A 21,607-nucleotide genomic window follows, 5' to 3' on the forward strand; every position below is an offset into this window, starting at 1 on the left:
ACAGATCATTGTTATGAGAGAGTACATCTCTAACATGCATGTGTCATGGCATATGCTTGGGAAAAGTAGCCTTAAATAACAGGAGATTGATAGACAGTGTTGTAATAAATCTAGCCTAATCAAGGTTTTTACAAAAGATGGTAGGTACTGAATGTGACCAAGCTTTCTATTGCTTCCTTTTTTCTTCCTGAATTATTGTTTTGTAACAAGTTAAATCTCAACTTTTTTAATTAATTCTATATCAAGATTGTAGTTAGAATTTTAATTGAAGATAGTGAATGATTACTAAATCAGAAGACAGCATTATCTTTCCTACTTAAAACTGTAACAAAAGGCATGTCTTTTTTGTCTACCTCTTAGCCCTATTTCTTGATACAGGTCAGGTGAGATGAATTTATTTGGCATGCCTTTATGGCTCAATGCCCTTCCTGGTGCCAACTTCAGTTGAGGAGCTAATGAAGATGAAATTAATGATAATGAAAGACATTGGGTAAGGCTGTGGCCTATGGATTTGAAGTGTCCTGGCGTTTGCCTGAAAGAAAATCACAAAAAAACATTCTCAGGACAGTCAATGGTAGGGTTCGAACCCGTGCATTTCCCGAATCCATGGCTTGGCTCGATAATCATTGCACGTTAACAAGCACGGCCACTCCAGTCAATAATGAAAAATTAGGAGATATTATATGAAATTATATTAATATTACACTGGCCAGCTAAGTAACACTTTTTTTTTTTGTGGAATTGAATCCTGACACAGATTGCATCTAAGAGTGCTTAATTTGGTGAGGGCTGTGTTGTCAAAAATACTCCCACATTTAAGAATTTTTTATCAGAGCAAAATTCCAGCACTTTGACCTCTCCTAAAACTTTGGTTGAATGAATGTTAAACATAGACATATATTTATTATAAGAGAGCTGGTCATTCCGCCAGAAAGTCCGTCCACTCTAGTAACTCCCCTCTCAGCCAGTGAGCACAAGCATCCGACCTGTTTGAAGTACCGAAGCTGCAGTTGGACATCGCAACATGCCATGCATAGTATGGTTATTTACTGACAGAATGTTGATATTTCCATGGACACTAAGGGAATAGGGAGTTTTCACATGGTGGTAAGCTTCTAGCAGAGTGCACATGTAGAGTGAAACAGCCTTCAGATACTGTGTTTTATGGCAAAACAAATCTTGATCTGCATATCAGTTAGTCCAAAATTTGCTCTGTTCACACTTCCTAACAAATCAACCCTAAAACGCTATGTTGGCACCTGTTCAAAAGAATCCATTACCGGGCTTTTATCAAATTGACATAGACTATCAGAGTATCAAAGCTTAGTTGGTGATGAAGGAACCTTTGGCTCTCTTATTATTGACAATGTTCACTCTTCAACCTGAAGTTCAGTCTGTTATCGATACAGTGAATATGGATTGGGAAATAATGTGGCAAGGAGAATGATGTTGCCACACAATTTACATGTTATGTCTTACAAGGGTTAGCATCCCATTCTTTTAATTCCTATGCCCTACTTCTTCACTGATAAGCAGCAGGGCCTGAGTTGAAAAAACTAACATTGAAAATCATTGATGAAGCAGATGATGCTGGTTTTACAGTTATTAGAATAGTGGCAGATAACCATGCTACAAATGTTAAAATGTTCTCTGGACTTTGCCATGGAAATCCACTTCCTGATATACCTCACCCTAGTAAACCTACCAAGCAATTATTTTTGTCATATGACCATTGTCATATCATTAAGAATGTGAGAAGTCTCTTTCTCAATGTAGGATGTGCGTTACTCAGTAAGGAAAATTTCTTACTCAAAGTACCTCAGAATGTTGTTCGAACTGCTGTTCATTTTGTGACTTGAAAGCATCTTACACCTAGCAGTTTTGAAAAGATGAATGTTGAAAGGGAGATACAATTTTCTTTGAAGGAATGACTGCATCTCTCCACATTCTTACACTGTATTGATCTTGGAATAAATGGATATGAAGATTATGAATCTACCATTGAGTTCTCAAAAGTCACAAGGATTCTGGATTCACAACATGAAGAACATTACGTATCATCTCCACTCTTGCAATAAGACATTTAGGAACTTCTTTGAGACCAAGGACTGTAATGGTCATAAGATAATTTTTTCAGTTATTTGAATAAGTGGAAAAACGAATGTACAAGCCAAAAGAAGACTTTCTTTTTAGCAAAGAAATGTACGAAGCTTTGGTCTTGACATCTGTGTCCACTTTGAGATGCATTCGGTTCCTTTTAAAACCTGGTTTCCATTTCGTCCTCACAAAAGGATCCCTAGTGACCAAACTGAGATCCCACTTAGATCCATAAGAAGGTTGAGAGGAAATAATAACTAGACAAGTGCTGTTGTAACATTTCAAGCCAATGGAATTAGTTCCTCATCTTTGAATGCAAGTATTGTTCAGAGTGGTAAGGACATTAACCCTACAAGTGCCATGCAGTATAGTCTGTAGTGGCAGGCGAATAATGTAGAAAATTACTTGTTGGAATAATAATTTTAGTCACTTTTAATGGGCACATTTTTATGAATGACACAGCATTTTAAAGAGGAAGGTTTGTGCATTATTTGCAATGTCAATACAAGATATATATTTCAAAACATTTTGACAGAAGTCTTCTTTTTAAATTTATTTTTTATTTGTTATTTTTAGATTCAAAGTTTGAGGTGTTTTTGTGAAAAAAATTCCCTAGTAAGTAAACACTTTTAGAATATACAATTTGTTGAAAATATCATGAACTAACATCACACAATGTTTCAGGCTTCTAAGTCTGTACCTGTGTCCTGAACACTGAAGAACATTTGAATTGAATACAATTTTTAGGTCCTAAGCCTTTAGTCACATGGCAACTTCCTCTTAAGTCCTTTTGGTCTGTGATAGTGCTTTAATTGTCCCCAACACTTCTCAACATTGTACCCTGGGCAACATTGTGATGATCTTCCCCTCTTTTTTGTTGGACCATATACCACACACATCCGCTCTTGACGTGCAGGCAATTTCGCATAGTAATGGCTACTGTCTCCAGACGGTCCAGGTGATGGCTTCAGAGGAATATTAGGCTTAGCTGGGGTTGGTTTCCTTGCCATTGTCTCCACTACTTCAACAATGTAGTCGTGACAATTCATTTGGAGGCAGATGTCAGTGTTGTCACAGTAGGCAATGTATGAATTTAGCATTGTCATGTCAAGCAAATTTTGAAGGATTGTTCTCCAGTATCTCCTTATAGCATGTTTTTCAGCAACATGGTGCACCTTCTGGTCCTTCAAGTCTACTCCGCCCGTGTGTTTATTGTAGTGTTTGGCAATATGCATTGGTTTTATTCAGGTTTGTTATTCAGATTCTGAATATGAAGTTAGGGAATAAACTGCATTGTAAACATGATAATAAACTTTTGGATTTTCTGACACAGCAAAAGCTCAAAAGCCTGTAGGCTGTGAAAGCATCAGTCTCAATAATAATCATTAAAGCTTGTACAGATGAGGTCCACAGGATCTAAGGAATTAGGATTACGTAGGACAATAATGGAAGTTACCAGATGAAATCTGCAGACCCATATCATATAACCTCAGAATCCTACACAACCTAGGGTGTATAAAATTTGAATTGTATCAAAACTGAAATCAGAGAAATTCATAAGGATGAGCTCCTTCTGACGTTATGTGTTTCTTATATCTTGGCTTAAAATCTAGAGGATGTATAGTTTTAATTTTCATATTGTGCTTTTTATTAATATACAGTAAGTAAATGAATGGCTAATTAGTTGGCTAATTTAATTTTCCTTATCATGGTTTCTCTTGTATTGATAAGGTTGAAATATGGCTAAACCGTTTAACCGACACAATGCGTCGCACTGTCCGTTATTACTTTGGTGAAGCAGTGTCAACCTATGATGAGAAGCCTAGAGAACAGTGGATGTTTGACTATCCAGCTCAGGCATCCCTGTGTGGAACTCAGATCTGGTGGACTACTGAAGTGAACATTGCCTTTGCAAGACTTGATGAAGGTTATGAGAATGCTGTCAAGGATTACCAAAAGAAGCAGGTAGGAACCTTTTTGATATTCTTCAGTGCTCACATTCATTATTCATTATTATACTCGTCACCATCATCATTATCATCATCATCATCATTCAGCCATCACCAGCCCTGAAGACCACACATTGTCTTAAGAACTTGTCACCGAGCTCAATAGCTGCAGTCACTTAAGTGCGGCCAGTATCCAGTAATCGGGAAATAGTGGGTTCGAGCCCCACTGTCGGCAGCCCTGAAAATGGTTTTCCATGGTTTCCCATTTTCACACCAGGAAAATGCCAGGGCTGTACCTTAAATAAGGCCACGACTGCTTCCTTCCAATTCCTAGGCCTTTCCTATACCATCCTTTGCCGTAAGACATATCTGTGTCGGTGCGACGTAAAGCAAATAGGAAAAAAAAAAGAACTTGTCTCCATTTCCACCAATCTACAGTTTCTCTCTTTCAATCTCCTGTGATGCCCAACTGATTAAGGATTTTTCCCAGCTTTTCTCATCATAGCAGCCTTGAGCAGAGCCTTTGGTGTTAGTCGATAGGAGTAGATTATGTGCCGACACTGGCTTTCACCCTTTCCCTTGACATTGATATGAACACTATTCACCAATGACAAATTCTACCATCTAGCATCATCTGCCCATTTTTTCCCTTTCTGAACTGCCTTGCTTCTTCACTCTACGACCACTCATTCATCACTATTCAGCTGATGTAGTCTTCAAAGTCTTGGCAACATCACTACGATTATTCTACAATGTTCTTCTGGCTTCTACTGTAGCCCTCCATGGCTTTGTTCATGTGTGTGTTTTTTTCTCTATGTCATGCCTTCTCTCTCCAATGGCTATTTATTTGGCCTCAAGCCAAGTACTCACCGGAGGTTGTTTCCCCAACCTGTTGGAGAGAGAGCTGCAGCATTTCAATGCCTAACATATTTGAACAAGTGTTTCAATGTTGGTATACATAAACGTTCTTCGGGAAGAATCAGTCATGATGTATAAACATTTCTAGAACCTTTATTATTCCCACAGGGTTTGATTTCCCTAGTCTTGGAAGCGAGTGCCTTGTCTTTTATCTTGAAATGGAACTTAATTTCGAACTAAGTGTTTTCTCTGGATAGACATGTTCATGAAATAATTCTACTACTTTATCTAACTTTGACTTGAATTTCCAGTTTTATGGATGATTTTCTGAGTAAAATCGAGTATTTTAATGCACACAAACTTTGCTACCCTCCCTTTATTTTTCCCCTTGAACCTTTCTTAACATTTGTATCCATTTCTTGTCCAAATGTTTGACTTGTAGCTACTCGTTGTTTACAGATTCTTGGTTATTGTTGTATCTCCTGTTTTGATTTAAACTTTGTTGAGGTTATGTTGTTAAAATATATTCCTTATGGAGTATAGGCTACCATACTTCTTGACATTGGCAAATTCCACAATCTGGTCTCTATAGAATTGCTTCTTTCCTCTTAGTTTCCTCCCTTTTTTTGTAATTGAACATAAATGAAGAGATGTTGGTACATCATATCTTATTTACCTCTTTTGTACCGGGCATTCTGGACCTCCACCACCTTTCTTCCTTTCTAGTTTTGGACTATATTTATTGTGTAGGCCTTTAGATACTTTACCTTTGGTTAACTGTGCATTATTTCACTACAAAGTATGTGTAATTATAGTACTTGATGTACAAGCTTGGTTTTGTCAACATTACTAAGTTGGTGCCAAGCTATTTGGGGAAATCTGTTCTTTAACATTTATCATAACACAGTCACTAGAGGCTTAGCACTGTGTCTTTTTCTGTTTAATACGACGATATGTGTTAATATGGTTATGGATCTTTACACTCATCTGTTATATCGGCAGCTGAGCTAGAAAACCTGATAATGCTAGCAGCGACCAAACACCATTATATTTATGTTATCCTAGTGTGTCTGACCACCCGTTAACATGCAAGTCACCCATGGGAGTCAGGCTAGCTGAATCTGTGCTCAGGTACACACAGCACTAAAAAGTTGGATGCTAAATTAAATAATCTTCATTCTCCAGAATATTTTTCCGTCATGTTCTAATTGAATTTACCCTTAGAACTCATTAATTATTATTATTTATAAATTTATTATCTTTCCACAATTATGGAGGTCATACTCTTATAATTTAATTGGTCTCTGCAAACTACCAGAAATCATTAGTTAAGGAATCATAGAGTGGAGTGAAACAAAGTGTGATTTATAGAATTACTGCAAATACAGAGGGTGTATTATATTCACAGATTACGCAGCTAAGTGTTCTGATTAACCTCCTGCTGGGTGACCTCACTAAGGGGGACCGCCAGAAGATTATGACTATTTGTACTATTGACGTCCACTCCCGAGATGTGGTGGCCAAACTCATTCAGATGAAGGTAGACCATGTTATGGCATTCCAGTGGCAGTCACAACTACGACACAGGTACGTTTTTTTATAAAAGATGTTCCATCTCTTGTAATGAATTTAATACTATGTCAGTTCTGATCCATTGTTATCTTATCCAGCAACATATTTTTAAGGTGATGAAATAGCTCAGCTGTTTATTTTATAACTGTTAAATCTATCTTAACCATTTGCGGGTGGTGGTAATTGATGGCTTTAGGTGACAAAAAAAATAAAAAATAAAAAATGCATGCAAACTGTTGCAAAATTTACTAGAACCATGAAAATATACCCAACTTGGAAATGGCCTGGTGGTGGTGATGATTATTGTTTTTAGAGGAAGTACAACTTAGCAACCATCCTCTGTATAACACTAATCAGAGAGAAAAAATTGAAGGGATCCATCACTTCAAAAAATGAAGGTATCAGCCAAAGAAAGACAAGGGCCATGAAGGGCGTAAAAATGAAAGACTTCCCTAGGCCTCGAGTGCTCTAATACCATCATGGTTGGAAAAAAACAAGAGTTGACCAAGGGAGGTCGGATTGGAGATATGAAAGTGAGGAGCCTGGCACAAGTAAGTGAAAGCAGTGCCAGGACTCAGCTGAGGGCCCCATAGTCGTCAACCCATGCTTCAAAATTGAGTCCCTTGGGCCCCTTTTAGTCACCTCTTATGACCGGCAGGGGATACAGTAAGTGTTATTTTACCGCCTCCACCCACAGAGGGACTTGAAGTGGTCTGAAGACAAAATAAAGTTTGTCTCATATTTTCAGCTAAATGAAATGGCATCTGGCTTTTAGTGCTGGGAGTGTCCAAGGACAAGTTCGCCTCGCCAGATGGTCTTTTTGATTTGATGCCCGTAAGTGACCCGCAGGTCGTGATGAAGATACCTGCATTCATCCCCGTGCCAGTAAAATTAACCAATTATGGTTAAAATTCCCAGCCCTGCTGGGAATCAAACCTGGGACCACTATGATTAAAGGCCAGGACGCTAACCATTTAGCCATGGAGCCAGACTTTTTTTTTGTCTATGGAAGAATGGCACAGGGGATACTCTATAATATGATCTGACAATGGTTAACTTTAAGTACACGTTAGTTCTCTGTATGTCCACCAGTTAATCTCATTTCCTCATAACGGGTTGAGGATGGGCTGAGATGAATGTACAGTATATGGGACATTTGTACGGCTGGATGTCCTTCCCAACGTCAACCTTAGTTGAGCAGTTAACGAAGATGAAATTAATGATGGTGAATGAAATTGGATAAGTGGGTGGAAAAAAACGGCTGAGGCGTATGAATAGGAACTGTCCCAGCATTTACCTGGAAGTAAAAATGGCAAATCACAGAAAACAGTTCTCAGAACAGCCGATGGCAGGGATTGAACTCATGTGTCTCCCGAATACAGAGCTTGGCTCCATAGCCGTAGCACAACTACACTGCTCGCTGTACATTTCAGTTCACCATTATGAAATATATGTACTAAAAGCTACTTTCAGTGATTGTTCGGTTTCAGTTTGTGTCTTTGTTCGGCAAAAAGTGGGAAAATTAGTCAAAGAGTAGTCACAGCAGTTGAACCCATGCTCCTCATAAATAACATAAATAAATATTCTACAGGGCATGTTTTTCAACTTTTGAGAGCAACATTGACCCTTAATCAATATTACAATCAGGAATAATAGCCATAATTCCAGGACTATTGTTACTTAAGTCCCATTCACACTGACACTGTCGGTATCACTTGTGTGGTTGTTGCTCTCAGGTGAGCTGGAGAAAGAATTTTCGCCTTCAGAGTTTCAGAAACTAAAATCCAGCACTTCTTTGTCTTTGTCATTCAATATTGACACTATATATATTGGTATCACTAATTTGTTTTTGCGATGCCATTTTACTGGAAAATGGGGAAAATGTGTAACAAGTATGAGCACGAAAAATACTGTGTCACACAACGTATGTATTATGCAACTCTCACTAATGGAAGAAGAAACATTTCAAGATACTGAGGGTATTTCCCGCATCAGTAGAGTTGAAGGAATAGCTTCTGCCATCTATTAATGTGTACCTCCTTGGCTTGTAAAGCCATGTAATTTGAACAGAACTTTTATGTTTCCACCATAAGAGAAAGAAAAGCAGAGCATATACATACTGTGTAAACATGGTTCTGCCCATGAAGGGTAAAAAATGATGCTTCCACAGTCTACTAAATTATTTTTCTGGGTTTGGCTGTGTCATTGTCTGGTTACAGACATTTTGAACACATTGCAGTATTCGATATCAAGGCGCTTGATGTATTACTACTCGATGCACTGTAATTAGCCTTCTCAGGCAGCAGGTGAAATCTGAAGGTGGTTTCTGTGCCTCACTTTAAGTGTCTCAACCCTCTGGCTCCCTTGAACCCTAGAAAATCTTTGAAAAATCTGGAACATATCTCTCATCACTGGAAATTTCTATTGCTGTTCTGTGACTGGGGAAGTCCATTGTTTGCTTTTATGTCCAAAAATAAGGTTCCTAGAAGGAAACCATAATTTAATTTCACTGCATTTATACAAGTGGAGGCACATGCTTCCCCCCTAGTGCACCATCACTGCATTGTCCTACATAAGAGGCTTGCAGTGGTGTCACAGTGCACACTTGCTGCCAGTGTCTTGGGAAGGTTTAGCAATCCAACTGATGAGCCTACTGCTACAATGGGGTGAAATGCTCGTAATTTTATGATTGAAAAACCTAAAGAGTTTAAATGTTTTTAACATTTGCAATTGATGAAATTAAATTATGGTTTCCTCCTAGGAACCTTATTTTTTGAACTGCTATAAGATTTGAATTAACTTTTTTCTTTTTACCTAATATGCAAAACAAACTGCTGCCTCTTACCCAGAGCTCCTTTTGCCACCGCTTTTCAGAGATTCTGAAGGGCCATCACAGCTACCATAGCGGTCTCAGGGCCCTCAAAGTCCCCTCTGTACTTCACACCTACAGGCAGTCCCCTACTTCGGCTGTCCAATCTCCATAGACCAAGGGATGGAATTAATTTATTCACAAAAATTCTTTATTTACAGTAACATGCATAGGTCGAATGCCCTCTTAACATTTCATTTCTCTGTTGCTGTTTACTTTTTCTTGAATATCTGTACAGATTTTGGAAAAGGATCAAACACTTCCCTTGGTAAACTGCTCTACCCCTTCACGCCCTTCCAAATGAATGAAAATTTACCCCAATTGCTTCTGCTAAAATCCCATCTAATTTTATACTTGTGGTCAGCCCTGCCAATGTAATTACTTTCCAACTGAAGCCTCTCACAGATTTCCCTCCATGCTTCCTCTCCTGTATAGGCTCTATATAATCCTATAAGTCTACTTTTCTCCCTTCTCTTAATGTTTCCCACCCAAGTTTCTCCAACATTTTTGATACACTTCCTTTTTTCTCCTGAAATCCCCTGTTACAAATCTTGCTGCTTTCCTCTGCACGCCATGTATTTCTTTTATTAGGTATTCCTGGGGAGGATCCCAAACACTGTTTGGATATTCCAATAATGGACAAACCATACTGAAGTAACTTTTCCCTTTTAATTCTTTGTTGGATCTTTTAAATAGCCTCATTATGACATGTAATGATCAGTATTCTTTGCCAACAATGTCATCAACATGACTCTTCCGGTGCCAATTACTTTCAAATCTCATATCTAGATAGTTGCACTTGCCATCTTTTGGGACAATTACCTTATCCAAAATATATTTAAATTCAGTTTTTAAGCTCCTGTTTGTAAATGTTGTGACAGTTGATTTACCTCCATTAACCTTAGTATTATTCTCTTCAACCCATTGTTGGATATTGTCAAGGTCCCTTTGTAATTCTGGATAATCCTCAATGTTATTTATTTTCCTATAAACAATTTTGTCATCTGCATGCAATCTTATTTTTGATGTTATATTGTTCCCTAAATCATTTGAGTATGTTAAGAAAAGTAATGGACCAATTATACTACCCTGTGTAATTCTCTTCCAAACTTTCTCTTCCAGTGTACACGATTTCCTACTTTGACTTTCTGAACCCTGGACTTTCGAAATGTTCTTAGCCAACGTACAACCCTTACGTCCAATCCTATTCCCTCTAGTGTCTTTGATAATAATCCGTGTTCCACTCTGTCAAATGCTTTAGAAAGGTCTATGGCTATGCAATCCAACTGGCCTCCTGAATCCCACTGATCTGATATGTCCTGCTGAAATCCCACCAGTTGTGCCTCACAAGACAATTTCTTTCTAAATCCATACTCGCTCTTCATGAACCAATTTTTATCTTCACATACCCCTCTAATATACTAGGCTATTAAACTCTCCAGTATTTTACAATCTACACTTGTCAGGCTGACTGGTCTGTAATTCTCAGGTTTCCTTTTATCACCCTTTCCTTTATAAATTGTTATTATTCTAGTTTCCTTCCATTCCTTTGGTATTACACTGTTGTTGATGACGTAGTCAAAGAGAAATTTTAAATAAGGCACTATGTACCACCTCATGGTCTTTAATAACTCCTCAGTAATTTGATCACTCCCTGCTGCTTTTCCTTGCTGAATAACTCCTTAAAAGATCCAACAAAGAATTAAAAGAGAAAAGTTACTTCAGTATGGTTTGTGCATTATTGAAAATATCCTGATTTGTGAATGAGAAGCTTCTTCTTTCCTTATGTGTCTCTCCCCCTCTATCTCTTTTTCGTTTTCCAACTCCTGACGATCTTCTACTGAATCTATGAATTTCCTATGAAATACTTTTGCTTTCTCATTATCTGTTAAAAAGTGTTCACCTCCTTCTCCCACCATTGTGGTAATCTGGATTCCTCTTCCCTTTTGATTCCTAATATATGAATACAGCCTTTTCCATTTTCCTTCATGGTTGATACCTTCATGAAGTATGTCATTCATGTAATTCTCTTTTGCTTCCTTTTTCACTCCATTAACTTCCCTTATTAGCTGTTTGCTAGTTTCTCTATTCTCCCTACCCTCTTCTAAAAACAGGGAATAAACTAGAGATCGCATCACATGAACATGATTTTTATGAAATAAAATGTTGAGTCAACTTCTGTCTATGAATAGTAACTCTAAGTCATAAGAAACCATAGGCACAAAATATATAAACAATTCTTTCATACACCATCTTATCAACAGCCTACAGTATAAGGAGAACCATAAATGTTGAGTTACTCATAAAGCTGTGTTGCAGGTGGGATGAACATATTGCAGATTGCTTTTGCAATATCTGTGATGCTCAGTTCCGCTATGCACATGAGTATTTGGGTAATACTCCCCGTCTTGTCATCACACCATTAACAGATCGCTGCTACATTACCCTTACGCAGGTATGTATGTTCGGGATTGTAAGAGTTGTGATTTTCATCTGGTCACTGTACTTTTATCATTTATAGGATGTATGTGTTAAGGATGTGATCTGTTTTTCTACCCCTTAGTCCTGTTTCTTCATAGGGGTTGGGGATAACGTGAAATGAATTTAAATGGCATGTTTTACGTCCAGATGCCCTTCCTGATGCCAACTTCAGTTGAGGAGTTAATGAAGATGAAATGAATAATGGTGAATGAAATTTGGTAAAGAAGTGGAAGGAATCAGCTGTGGCTGCCTGGAAGTGAAAATAGGAAACCACAGAAAACCATAAAACCATTCTCAGGATAGCCAACGGTGCATCTCACAAATGTAGAGCTTGGCTCCGTAGCCATAGCATATCAAAGCGTGCGGCCACTCTGCTCTTTGTTTTAAGGATTTGAATATGACAGGTTCTTTCTCTCATAGTTTAAAACTATATATACTGTACATTTATACATATATCTTCATTACAGACTGTTATTCCTTTCACTATTCAATGCAGGCCTCTATGAATAACTATATATCTTCACAATGCTCTATTTGCTACTAGCTCTGTGGTTTCATTTAGTTCTACACCTCCTATCTTTAAAAACTGAGCTGAACCTTCACCTTCTTGGACTCCCTGTACCTCTCTTACCCTACTTGATTGAGTCCATTATTCTTCTAGGTAATGTATCCTCCTCCATCTGTCTCACATGGCCCCACCACCATAACTGGTTTATATGCCTAGCTTCATCAGTGAAGTTCATTCATAACAACCTTTATCTCTGTAACCATTTTTGGCTGATTACTCAAATAATAATAATAATAATAATAATAATAATAATAATAATAATAATAATAATAATAATAATAATAATAATAATAATAATAATAATAATAATAATAATAATAATAATAATAATAATAATAATAATAATAATAATAATAATAATAATAATAATAATAATAATAATAATAATAATAATAATAATAATAATAATAATAATAATAATAATAATAATAATAATAATAATAATAATAATAATAATAATAATAATAATAATAATAATAATAATAATAATAATAATAATAATAATAATAATAATAATAATAATAATAATAATAATAATAATAATAATAATAATAATAATAATAATAATAATAATAATAATAATAATAATAATAATAATAATAATAATAATAATAATAATAATAATAATAATAATAATAATAATAATAATAATAATAATAATAATAATAATAATAATAATAATAATAATAAAAAATGAAATGTTAACCTTAGTAAAAAAACTTAGATTAAAAAACAAGCATCGCATCACCAAATGTAAACAAACAGGTTAGGAAACATGACTACTACGGAAATATGTGTAAAGCAGCATGGAACTCTTAGAGGTGATGGAACGTAGCCTTTTGCTATGAAAGAAAATGGAGAGGGTAAATGCCCCTGGATTACATTTTTTTTTTTTCTAAGGAAGACAAAATCGGAAACTCAGAATTGAAAGACTTTAGATGCATAGTACAAGGAAAATTACATATTATAAGATATAATTGTGGAAGTCATACGCAATGCGCTTTTTAAAAATTTTGGTCACTAAATTCAAACCTACAGAAACCTTAATCCGACAATACATGTCAAGTAAAATGAGGGATAGTTCCATTCTACATAAATATAGAAATGAAACCAAATGCAGAGATACAGTAAACTTGCATCTTTATCTAAAACTCTTCACAAAATGTGCATAGATTTTGTGTACATATGCAAGGTAAAACAGAAATACCAGGAGGCAAATCTAAGGGGTAGTTACAACATAATACAGAAGTTAAGAAAAGGGGTATTGCCTCCAACTGAATAGTATATGATCTTAGCTGAGAAGCTAAGTCATTTTGACAGTATTAGTGGTGAACGTGAAATTTGAGAGCAAACTCCTGCAGAAGGAAAGGGAAAACTATCACATTTAAAAATCAAAATAAAGGTAGAAACAGTGCTTCGGATTTCCCATGAGGGGACTGAAGGATGAGCATGTCCTTACCTCGCTCCCACCGAAGGAGCAAGGTAAGATTGAGAAACAGGAAATGGTGCAACCACCAAAAAGAACCAATCAGAATGCAGATTGACTTTTACACTCACCAATTACATTTACGGTACTTTCATTTTCTCCAATCAGAAATCTCTTCTTTCTTGCTGACACAGTGATAATAAATGTTTGAGAAAAGTCTTCGTTTACGCGACAGGGAACACACTTCCAGAACTGCGCGTGAAGTATAGTACATTCCACAATAATTGACCAGATGAAAATATTGAAATCCACAGATAAAATGATAATTTTGATACAACCCATAAATGTTTTTAAAATAGAACTTAAATGATCTCAATAGGTCCAGGTTTATGAGATTGAAACAATATTCTTCCAAGTCCAAAAGTCCAAACAGAATACAATCTTATACACATAAAAAAGAACTTTAATACAATGAAATAAAACATTTCAAATCAATTCCCACTGCTGTCTTAATACTGCCACAATCTCACCATGCCATAGTTCCCACCTGTTTCTTCCAGCAATCATTCTCACTACCTTTATGTTTGTTATTTTCAACTTATGTATAACATATCCTGAGTCCACCCAGTTTTCTCTCCTATACTGCAAAGATGGTCTGAAAACAGGCAAATTTAAAGCTAATTTTGTTTGAAAACTCACTTTTATCCTACAGAATAGTGTCGTTTGCAATTGCAAGCTAACTGCATTAGCCTTGTTACTCCATGATTTGATTACACTTACTATACTACCATCCTGGGAGAATACAGATCTTAAATACTTGAAGTGGTCCACCTGTTCCAATCTTGTATTTTATATCTGACATTATATTATATTCCATGCACTTCTTTTCAAGCTCCAAGATTGCAGGCTTTCAATACAGTCATCTGTTAAGACCAAGTCATTGGCTTAGGCCAAGCTGCTTACTACATCTCCACCCAACTGAATCCTTTTGTGGCATTTTGTACTTTCAGTAAATGATTCATGTATTCTATGGACATTAAGGGTGAATAATTACAGCCTACTGTTTGATTCAAATTTTGGATATTTGAGTTTAAATCTGTATATAAAAAAAGGTTGGGTGCACCAATCTGAAACCTAATTGCAACAAATTATAGCTCCATTTTCTCTGCGTATAACAGTTGTATACAACATTTTTGCCATGTCCGTTTCTGCAGTTGTTGTAATTGGAATGAAAAACAAATGTAATTTTGGCATTGTATGGACAAATCTAGACTTTAAAACTATGTAACATCAAAACGTGTCATCTAAATGTGATAAATTTTAATGTGTCATAGCCTTGAGTGTCCCACAATAAGATCACAAACTTACAGGTGTTCATCAATATTGCTTAAAAAATTGTTATCACTTTAATTTGTAATGGGTTTCTCAATTTTGTGAAGTCGGGCAAATCTGTGGTTTACATCATTATGAGTGCTGCAGTTACTATTTCCATTATCAATATTTATAGAAAATCTACACTCATCCATAGATTTTACACCAATTATTATTCAAGCAGGAAATTTAGTGGGCACCAATAGCAACATAATGGTTGTGTTGAGAGCACAATGTTGCCGCATTGCCATGCTGGGTTTATTTTCACCTGGTATTCTTGCTTAGGATTGAATTGTATGGAACTCATCAAAAGCACAGGAAACAAAAACATTCTCAGTGATATTTGTTGTTCCCATTCTGAGTCAGAATGCCTTTGAGATCTCAGTTTTCAGAAGTAGAAATCATGATAATTCAAAATGCAATTTACAATGGTTTTTTTACCTGGCACTGAGCTATGTTTTGTTCGTAAAAAGGGAGTAGTGATTACTGCAATGAAATAAACTCTACCCATTTCGAGGAGTGGTTCAGGAAAATTTTAAGCCTTTTTCCAGCCAAATCATTCATTGTTATTGACTAGGTACCATATCACTCAATGATAGATCCTTTAACAAGAAATCCCAGTCTGTGGTAAAGGAAAACTGAGATTTTATCTTGCCTTATGGAGAGAAATATTTCACCTCTGCTGTATGTTGCAAGGGATAACCAGCTTATGAAATCAGAGATAAATAGTCATGCTAGACCATACATTCCAATCCCTCAAAGGAAGCTTGGGGTACTAGTAAAACAACTCCATTCTGATGTAGATTTAGTTTGGCTGCGCATTGCTTACTGCAGCAGTGGCCAAACACTGCACAGTTCACAGTGTGTACTGTTACCGCACACTGACTTCACATGTGTGAAGAGCTTGGTAATATAGATGTTGATTCCCATAGGGAATCTGAAATATTTGTCCCGAATGAGTAAATTTTTGGTAAAGAGACAAAGTCTTTCATAGTGCAGTGGCACTGCCGGCGGCTCCAAGTAGCTTACGCAGTGGTCTCCCCAATATGTACTAGCCAGCGTCTTGGTAGGTGTGCAAGGTACCAACTGATGAGCCCAGCCTAGCACATGAGGGCAAAATGCTGGCAACCAGGAATGAGTTAGCTGGAAAATTTACAAAGTCCAATAACAGACCACTTGTATTGGTATTAAGAGCTTGGTAGGTGTGTCCCCTCCCGAGGAGAGAGGCGTAATGTGGTGGGGAACACTGACCGCAGAGTTGGCCAGGTGTATTATATGAGTTTGATGGCTAGGGAACATAGCTTACATGGTTCAGGGCGGCGATTCATTGGAAGTGCTGTTGCAAATGCATTGCATAATGAAAAGCGTATTAGAAAAGAGAAGTGGCAAAAATTTGCTATCCTTTAAAACATACATTTGTGAGAGGTTTTTCTCTGTAATGAAAATTCACAAGCCATGGTTGCATGCAAGATTATCTGACAAAAGCTTGCAAAATAGCTTGCGCTTGTCTGTGTGCCGTACGTTTGTGCTGGACATTGGTTTCATCATTATCTCAACAGAGCATTAATGTGATACGATAAAATAGCATTTCATATGTGATATATTGTTAAATAGAATGTATTGTCATGGGTTTACTCAAACAAGGACATATTGTATGGGTTTGTATTTGTTTATTGTATGTGACGTATCGGCGGCGGTGGTGGCGGCGGCGGCAGTTACTCGTTTCCGAGTTTACAGATTTCCTGGCTAATAGTTCACTTCAATTCACAGCAGTTTGTGTTTAAACTTCCGGTGACTGTACAGGCCAATTCTTCTGTAGAACATACGTCCACACATCGCCCAGTTGAGGGACAGGGGAGATCTTGGCTGGGTTTGGCGAAGTTTGCGTTCCTGTTGCTTAATATCTTCATGTCTGCGGCATTCTTGTTCGAAGTGTTGGCAAGTGTGTCCCAGGTTTATGGATTTAATTCTGCCATCTTTAAGGTTTGTTCTGTTGGTCTTTGAAATGTCTCAGTGGGGCACACCATGGTCTTGAACCGGAGCTAAGTTCACCATAGAAGATCTGGCACGGTAGTCTGGTGTCATTCATACAGCGCACATGCCCTGTCCATCTGAGGCAATGGCTAATGACTAATGCTTTTACACTCTTAGTACATGCTTTCTAGAGAACTTCAAAATTAGAGACGTAGTTTTCCCACTCGATGTTAATGATGGAGCATAGTTTTGCTGGTGAAAGCGCTCCAGCTTTTAATTGTTGCGGTGGTATAAGGTCCAGGTTTTGCAGCCATAGAGAAGTGTAGAGATGACTACAGCCTGGCACACCATTAGTTTTGTGTGAATTTTAAGGTTTTTATTCCTGAAGACTCTGTGTGATAGTCGTCCAAAGGCCACATGGGCAACACGAAGCCTGTTTTCCACATCCTGTTCTGAAGTACAGCTCTTTAACAAGATACTCCCAAGGTAAGTGAAGTGGTCTACTTGTTCTAGTTTGGTGTTTGAGAAGTTAATGTTAAATTCTTGAATGTTAGTCCCTGGTGCAGGCTGAGCAAGTACCTTGGATTTTTTGGCGTTGATGGTGAGGCCACAAAGGTCATATGCATCCTTGAAACTGTTGACTGACTGTTGCAGTTTCACAGGTGTAAGAGCCGGTGATGCGGTATCATCAGCATACTGCATTTCAGTTACTCTAGTAACACTGGTATGTCTTCGCGAGTGAAGTCTGGCCAAGTTGAAGAGGCCACCATCAAAGCGGTATTTAATCTCTATGCCGGCGTTGTCTGTTGTTTCATAAAGCATGGCCGCCAGATACAAGGCAAACAGAGTTGAAGCAAGAGCGCAACCCTGCTTCAATCCATGTGTGATTGGTAATGGTTCGGAGAAATTGATTTGATGGAGAATCTGTCTAGTCATACCATCATGAAGTGCTTGCACCAGGCCCATAAAATGCTCAGGACAGCCAAAGCGTCTCAGAACTGCTCACATAGCGAGTCTTGGAACACTATCGAAGGCCTTTTCCAGGTCACAAAATACAAAATAAAGATGCTTCTGTTGTTCTCGGCATTTCTCTTGCAATTGCCCTGCACAAAAGATCATGTCAACAGTACCTCTGGAGGCTCGGAAACCACGTTGAGACTCTGGTAGAGTCCTCTCAGAGATGACTTGCAGGTGACTAAGAAGAATCCCTGTGAGATGTTTACCTACAATGGATTGCAGAGAAATGCCATGATAGTTGTCACATATACTACGGTCACCTTTCTTGAAAATAGTAATGATATTGGCATTTTTGAGATTGCCAGGTACTTTTTGGGTTTCCCAAATTGAGAGAATGAGAGTAAAGAGCCTTGTTTTCAGGGGTAAGCCTCACCTTGAATTAGTTCCAGAGGGATGTTGTCTGGTCCAGGTGCTTTCCTAGGTTTCAGCCTATCAAGTGCCACACAGAATTCTTGATAAGTTGGTGGCATCGCCATCCATGGTTGAGTGGGGGGATTTGTGGCACATCCCATAAAATGTCATCAGCAGCAGAGGAGCTTTGGTTTAAAAGAGTGGAGAAGTATTCCTTCCAGTGCTCCAGGATGTCTCTACCATCAGTGAGGGTGTTAGCACCATCAACTGTTTTCAGAGTTCCAAATGCAGTCCAAATTGGACCATAGATCTCTTTTACTCACGCATAGAAGTTCCACAGGTCTCTGGCATCAGATAGTCTTTGGAGTTCTAGAGCCTTCGCCTGCCACCAGTTGTTCTTCATTTCTCTTATTGGAATCTGACATCTCTGTTTCAGATCTTGAAACACAGCTTTCTTCACACTGAATGATGGTTCTTGATGAAGGGATAGGTGGGCTTCCCATTTGTCATTGACAAGGCTCAGAATTTCTTCATTGTTGTCCTTGAACCAGTCTTGCCTCTTTCTTTTCTCATAGTCGATGATTTCCTCAGCTGACTCAATGATAGCCCTTTCGTGTGCTGACCATTCTTGCTCCATGTCATTTGTGCATACTGGATTGCTTGCCAAATGGTTCGTGATTGCATTTTGGAAGTCTGTCGATGTGGATTTATCTGAGAGCTTGAAAGTGGCAAACTTGCATCGGGGCTTACTTGGGTGATGAACAGTTGGTTTCCGATGGAAGGATATTCTGAGTTGACAGATCAGAAGTTTGTTATCCATCCAACAATCATCAATACTCCTTGCAGTCTTAGTGATGAAAACATCTTTCTCGTCACATTGTCGGATGATGACTTAGTCGACGATGTGCTAGTGCTTAGATCGTGGGTGCATCCATGTGGTCTAACAGTTAGGTAGGTGAAACTGAGTGTTAGTGATACACAGCTCATGTTCTGCACATAGGCTGAGAAGTAGCAGACCATTGCCATTGCAATTACCAATACCATGTTTGCCCATTACACTTTCCCACAACCGATTATCCCTTTCCACTCTGGCAAAGAAGTCTCCAAGCAGTAGCAGTTTGTCTGATTGTGCTATCTTGGTGATGATGGTGTTCAGCTGGTGGTACAAATGGTTCTTAGTTTCTTTATCAACTTTCAGGGTGGGGGCATATGCACAGATGAATGTGATGAACCTATCTCCAGAGAGTGGTATGCGGAGTGATATGAGCCTTTCGCTGAATGCAATGGGTGTGAGCTGATGATCATTTACCAGTTTTGTCTTAACTGCAAATCCAACCCCATGAATACGGTTCTCTCCATCCTCCTTCGCTTGCAAAAATATGGTATAGCCTGATCCGGACTCAACAATCTTCCCTTCATCTGATAGTCTAGTTTCGCTCAGTGCAGCGACATCTATGTTTAGTATAGCAAGCTCATGGGTGATGAGAGCTGTTCTTCTCTCCATTCTGTCACTGTTGTCATTATCAAGCTACGTTCCTGACATTCCAGGATCCAATTATAATTTTACATTCATCTGCCATATTTCAACTACGTGTGGAGTTACCCGCTGGGTGCGGCTGCTCAGCCAGGCGAAAGGGTTACTTCCGATGTTTAGCCCACATTTTCTAGGACCTTCCCCATTTGGGGTGGGCAGTAGTGGTCCTAAATAGGCCTGCCTAGACACAGATGCAGGACCAAATTCTTGAGTAGCCACCGACTCTCATGACGACGAACATCATACATCTGCCAACCAATGTGCAGGTCCGGACTAGAGGCTCCCAGTTTACCCTAAACCTGCCTCCACCATCCTTGCCCCATCACTGTTGGACTTGAAGAAAGTTGCAGGAAAAGTGCCACTGGCATGGATTTGTTTAAGGAGGATCCCAACTTGCCAGGAAGTAACCCACACTATGGTCTCAAAGCCATATCTTGCGGCACATGTGAAATGAGACGTGCAGTGTTAGGCACCGAGATTGCAAGGGTCTGCCACAGATGCCAGTTATGAGTGAGTAGCGCCTTCACAGCCAGTCTGTCTGGCATGACCTTATCCACCTCCACAACCACTGGGAACCGAAGTGAGAGGTTCCTCCTTTGCTTGTTTGCCATTGGGTCTTCAAATGATGGATTCCAGTGTCCTTTCCTCCACTGAGGGGACCATCACCCTACCTAAGGGAGCTCATCCGCCCGAAGCCATTGGCTCCTTTAGGGATTCAGGTTATTTACCGCCACCGAACACTTGACATTAGCAGTTTTACAGCTGGGTGCCAGACCAGCCAACCCTCCTCCTTTCACATTCCGGACTTGAACCAAACAATAGCGGAGTTATGTGATGTATAATTCACAATAAAATAATAATATAATATTATTTATTATTTATTTATTTACATATTTTACGCCCACATTGGAGCACTGAAATCAATACATTTGAGTTAATTTCTTCTTCTTCTTCTCCCAGAACTTTTTCATCCTCTCCGACCTGGAAGCCCTTTGTGTGTCCGATATAGTATATTGTTTCCGTTCAACTGCTTTTAGTTTGAGACTTATGCTTTTGTTCTTCAAAATCCTCTTCTCTTTTCTGTCTTTGATTTGTTGCCGAGTTATACCCAATTCTTCCAAATCGTCCTGAACTTCTTTGAACCAATTATTATTGATTTTATTCTTCAAAAAGTAATCGAATAGTTGTTTCAATATCCTGGTGTCTGCTAATCTTGATATGTGACAGAAAAAGGAAATTCTTCTTTTACGCATTGTAGATATTATTGATTCACATTCACGATAGACAATGTTGTTAGGCAACAATCTCCACTGTCCATCAACTTGGTGTTTTTTATTAATAATTGTTCTAAGAATTCTTCTCTCAGTTTTCTGTAATTTGTCTGTTGTAGATTTTACATTTAATTTGAATAAAGTTTCACTAGCATAGGTTGCCTCTGGTTTAACTATGGAATTATAGTGTTTCAGCTTAGCGTTTATCGAAAGAGATTTTATTTTATAGGTTGGCCAGGTAAGTCTTTGTGCTTGTTTAAATTTAGTTG

At 38.1% G+C, this 21,607-nt stretch overlaps 1 protein-coding gene across 1 annotated transcript in view; it reads left to right on the forward strand.

Annotated features, from left to right (window-relative positions):
- LOC136875368 (dynein beta chain, ciliary) overlaps positions 1-21,607 on the forward strand; it is a 782,313-nt gene that overhangs the window by 524,507 nt on the left and 236,199 nt on the right. The window contains exons 32-34 of the mRNA XM_067148948.2: positions 3,829-4,062; positions 6,313-6,491; positions 11,665-11,800. Coding sequence (XP_067005049.2) covers positions 3,829-4,062; positions 6,313-6,491; positions 11,665-11,800 — 549 coding nt within the window. The remainder of the gene's footprint in view (positions 1-3,828; positions 4,063-6,312; positions 6,492-11,664; positions 11,801-21,607) is intronic.

The sequence above is a fragment of the Anabrus simplex genome, chromosome 1 (genome assembly GCF_040414725.1).
Source record: "Anabrus simplex isolate iqAnaSimp1 chromosome 1, ASM4041472v1, whole genome shotgun sequence".
NCBI classification, from domain to species: domain Eukaryota; kingdom Metazoa; phylum Arthropoda; class Insecta; order Orthoptera; family Tettigoniidae; genus Anabrus; species Anabrus simplex.